Source organism: Pinus tabuliformis, chromosome Q (genome assembly GCF_031772625.1).
Source record: "Pinus tabuliformis cultivar Carrire ecotype Pingquan chromosome Q, CPIR1, whole genome shotgun sequence".
In the NCBI taxonomy this organism is placed as follows: domain Eukaryota; kingdom Viridiplantae; phylum Streptophyta; class Pinopsida; order Pinales; family Pinaceae; genus Pinus; species Pinus tabuliformis.
The window spans coordinates 1,323,810,316-1,323,813,349 of NC_142296.1; the positions used below are offsets into that span (position 1 = coordinate 1,323,810,316).

The 3,034-nt window shown below is 40.2% G+C and overlaps 1 protein-coding gene across 1 annotated transcript; it reads right to left on the minus strand.

Moving 5' to 3' along the window:
* Window positions 1-846: 846 nt before the first annotated feature.
* On the minus strand, window positions 847-2,829 carry LOC149224714 (histone-lysine N-methyltransferase, H3 lysine-9 specific SUVH5-like). The gene has a single exon (XM_089388261.1). The coding sequence runs from the start codon at window positions 2,827-2,829 to the stop codon at window positions 847-849; it is 1,983 nt and encodes a 660-aa protein (XP_089244387.1).
* Between the last annotated feature and the right edge of the window lie 205 nt (window positions 2,830-3,034).

The window sequence follows — 3,034 nt, forward strand, 5'->3', positions numbered from 1 at the left end:
GAGGTAAAAGAAGACTCAGCAGGAGAATTCTATCAAATCTGCAAAGTTGAAGGAAAAAATTGGCCATATTGACTGCAAGCTGACCATTCTAGCCAAGAGATCAATCAACATCTCCTCCTTCTCAAATGAGGGTGGTGACCAATTAGCGCAGATGCTCGGAAATTCTACCCAATAGTTGTTATGAGTCACCGGTTTTTTGCTCGTAGCATTAGTAGTCTTTTTTGTCTTCTCATGTCGATGTATGTCGACATAGCCAACCTATTTTTATACGTTTCTATTTACAAGATGTTCTAGTTAAACAAGGTCTTAGCAACCTCAAAATTTTATACTTTGTTACTAGTTTAATTCCCCTTAAGTACATGAATATTAAAAAAAAAATTATCTATATAGTCATCATTTGACTTGAAGCAAAATATCTAACTTCCAAAAAAATATATCAAATTCAATTTAATTTTCTAAATAAAAACAAATTTTTTAAAATATAAATTAAATAAAAAAAATCCTTCCTAATTTATTAACTCCATAGAGATGTCATAAGTGAAGACCTCTCTTACATATCAAAGTTAAACCATGTTTTTCAATTAAGCTTAAGAAAAAATAACACTATCATATGAATGTGATAAGTGAAAACCTCCCTTGCATATGAAAGTTAAACCATGTCAAGATTAAACAAAATTGAAATTTTGAAAAAAATAAAACTGATTAATATCAATAATTTCCTTTTTTGAATTTCCCATTTCCATCATGACATAGACGGTACCTTTAACGGTTGCTGTACAATGTTTGCTGCAGTGCTCAGCTGTCAGACCAGAAAAGGGGTCGTATAAATTGCTCCTCCGTTCAGTATTACTGCCTAAACTTACTGTTCATCCTTGCTTTGCCCGTGTCTCTATCTTTCGAAAAAGCCAGGCTGTGGATGGTTTGTTTTGAAGATGAATTAATAGAAAGCTCAAGCCTAGGTGAGATATTTTCCAGAGCAAATAACATCACATGAGGAATCCTTTTGTCATGGTGATCATGTAGAACATACTGAGCAAATACGTTTGGTCTAGAACTCCTGCGCATAAATCTGCTTGCATTCCCACTATTAGATGCATCCACTTTGAAACCCACATCTTCAACAAATTGGAAAGGAGAGACTGAAACTACATCATCATCCACCACACCTCGCAGATCACCCCAATTTCCTTCCATGGATATAGAAGAAATTGGGAAGATAAATTTATGGATTGAGCTGTTTGGGGAGGGATTTACAATCAGATCGCCTGCGTACTCAGCAATAAATGCACCTGCCTGTATGAATTCCAATGTCCGAACTCCCCAATCCTTCCAGGGTGTTCTGAAGATCTCCATCTTATGCTTCAACCCATGTTGAGAAACCCTATTTGTGCAAGTTGGTGGGCATCTGCATTTAGGACCACACTCATACACTATTGGCTTAGCTTTAACAAGTGTTCCATTGGCTCTGTAAGGGAATTCTCCTCCATTTCTTCTAGCACAAAGACAGTTCTCGGCATCTGTACATCCTCCAACACAGCGGCATCCTTCTTGCAATTCTGGTTTAGGCAACCAATCTGGATATTGCACAGTACGGACGTATTTGAAATCATCAAAAGTGTGGACATTGTCTACAGAATTCACAACAGGTATAGGAAATTTGTCTTGTCCTTCCCCGATGTCTTCCTTGATTACATTCGTTTTCTTACCATGTGAATTGCCCTTAAACCGAACTACGTGAGAAACCAGAGGAGGCTGATCTCCTTTCCGCCTTAGTTTGAATTTGTACACCAGATATCCCGCTCGTCCTTTTTCTAACCAGGAATGCTCTACATTGTAGAGCCCATCATACCTATACCCACAAGGCAATTCCTCGCATGATCGGATTAATCTAACTGGCTGTTTACTCCGACAGCTATTCGTCAGGGCTTCATTCCCTGGAGTGGGCTTCTGATTAGAAATCTGTTTCTTGCTCGAGTCTTGCGTATTCCCACCTTGGCCTGAGTATATTATCACATCTCCGTTGTCAATGTTATCTTCATAACCTCCAGAAAGGACAATACTGGTAGCCAGTGGCACCGTGTGGCCTGTTTCTGCAGGCTTTAGATAACATATGCCTGCCTGAATAGGTCTATGTAAACCTATATTGCTCAGCAGCATTCGAGACTGGAACACATCTCCTACTTCTACTCCAGGAACAGATCCCACATGATTCTTGCGAAGATTTTTCCAAAGAGATTTCAACCTAGCTGATGCCTCGTTGAATACTTTCTTGGTTTTTGGATCATCCTCTGTTCCCATAGTTTCCTGTTTCTGTGCCAGTTTTTGGACTAAAGCATGGAACATTGACACCACTGACCTTCTTTCCTGGGCCTCTTTGTCCGAAACACCTGTAACATCTTTCCTGTTCGTTGGCTCATTTCTTCTGTTTCGCTTTTGCGGGGAAATCTCAGCTGTATTTGCTTTGGTCAAGCTGGAGCCTGCCTGTTTGGCCTCTTGAAATTCACGGTCCAGTTCTTTGGCACCGACATGAGCACGGATGCATCCTAATTTTCTGTTATATAACCGACTAACCCGTTCTCTCTGATAGGCTATATATGCATGTTTCCTCTTTCTTGCAATCCTACCGGCCTCGGCTCCACCATTAAAAACAGAGCATCTAGCAGGCAATTCAAAAGAAATGGGCCTTACATCTAACACCTGCAGATTAACATTTGAAGTAAGATGTGGGGATCTTATGGGCTCTTTGCGAGGCTCTTGACTCCACCCTGTTTGCTGAGCCATGGCCTGAGAAGAGCTCGAAGAAAATCCAGGCAAAGGTTCTCCCACCATATCAGTTGTCCGATTCAGCAGTGCAGAATGGGGAGAGAAATAAGCAAGGGCAAAAAAGGATTGAAACGCTAGAAATGTCTGATAAGACGCCCTCTAAAAGCCTTCAAGTACTCAACCTGGATCCACAAGTTCCCACTAGAATCTATCAAATTAAAAGTTTCTTGGACAAATTTGTAACTGCAAGTGTAGACCCAAAACAAGAGAA

Bases quoted from the DNA above. Each gene is read 5' to 3' on its own strand.
- LOC149224714 (XM_089388261.1), bottom strand. From the start codon at position 2,829: ATGGTGGGAGAACCTTTGCCTGGATTTTCTTCGAGCTCTTCTCAGGCC.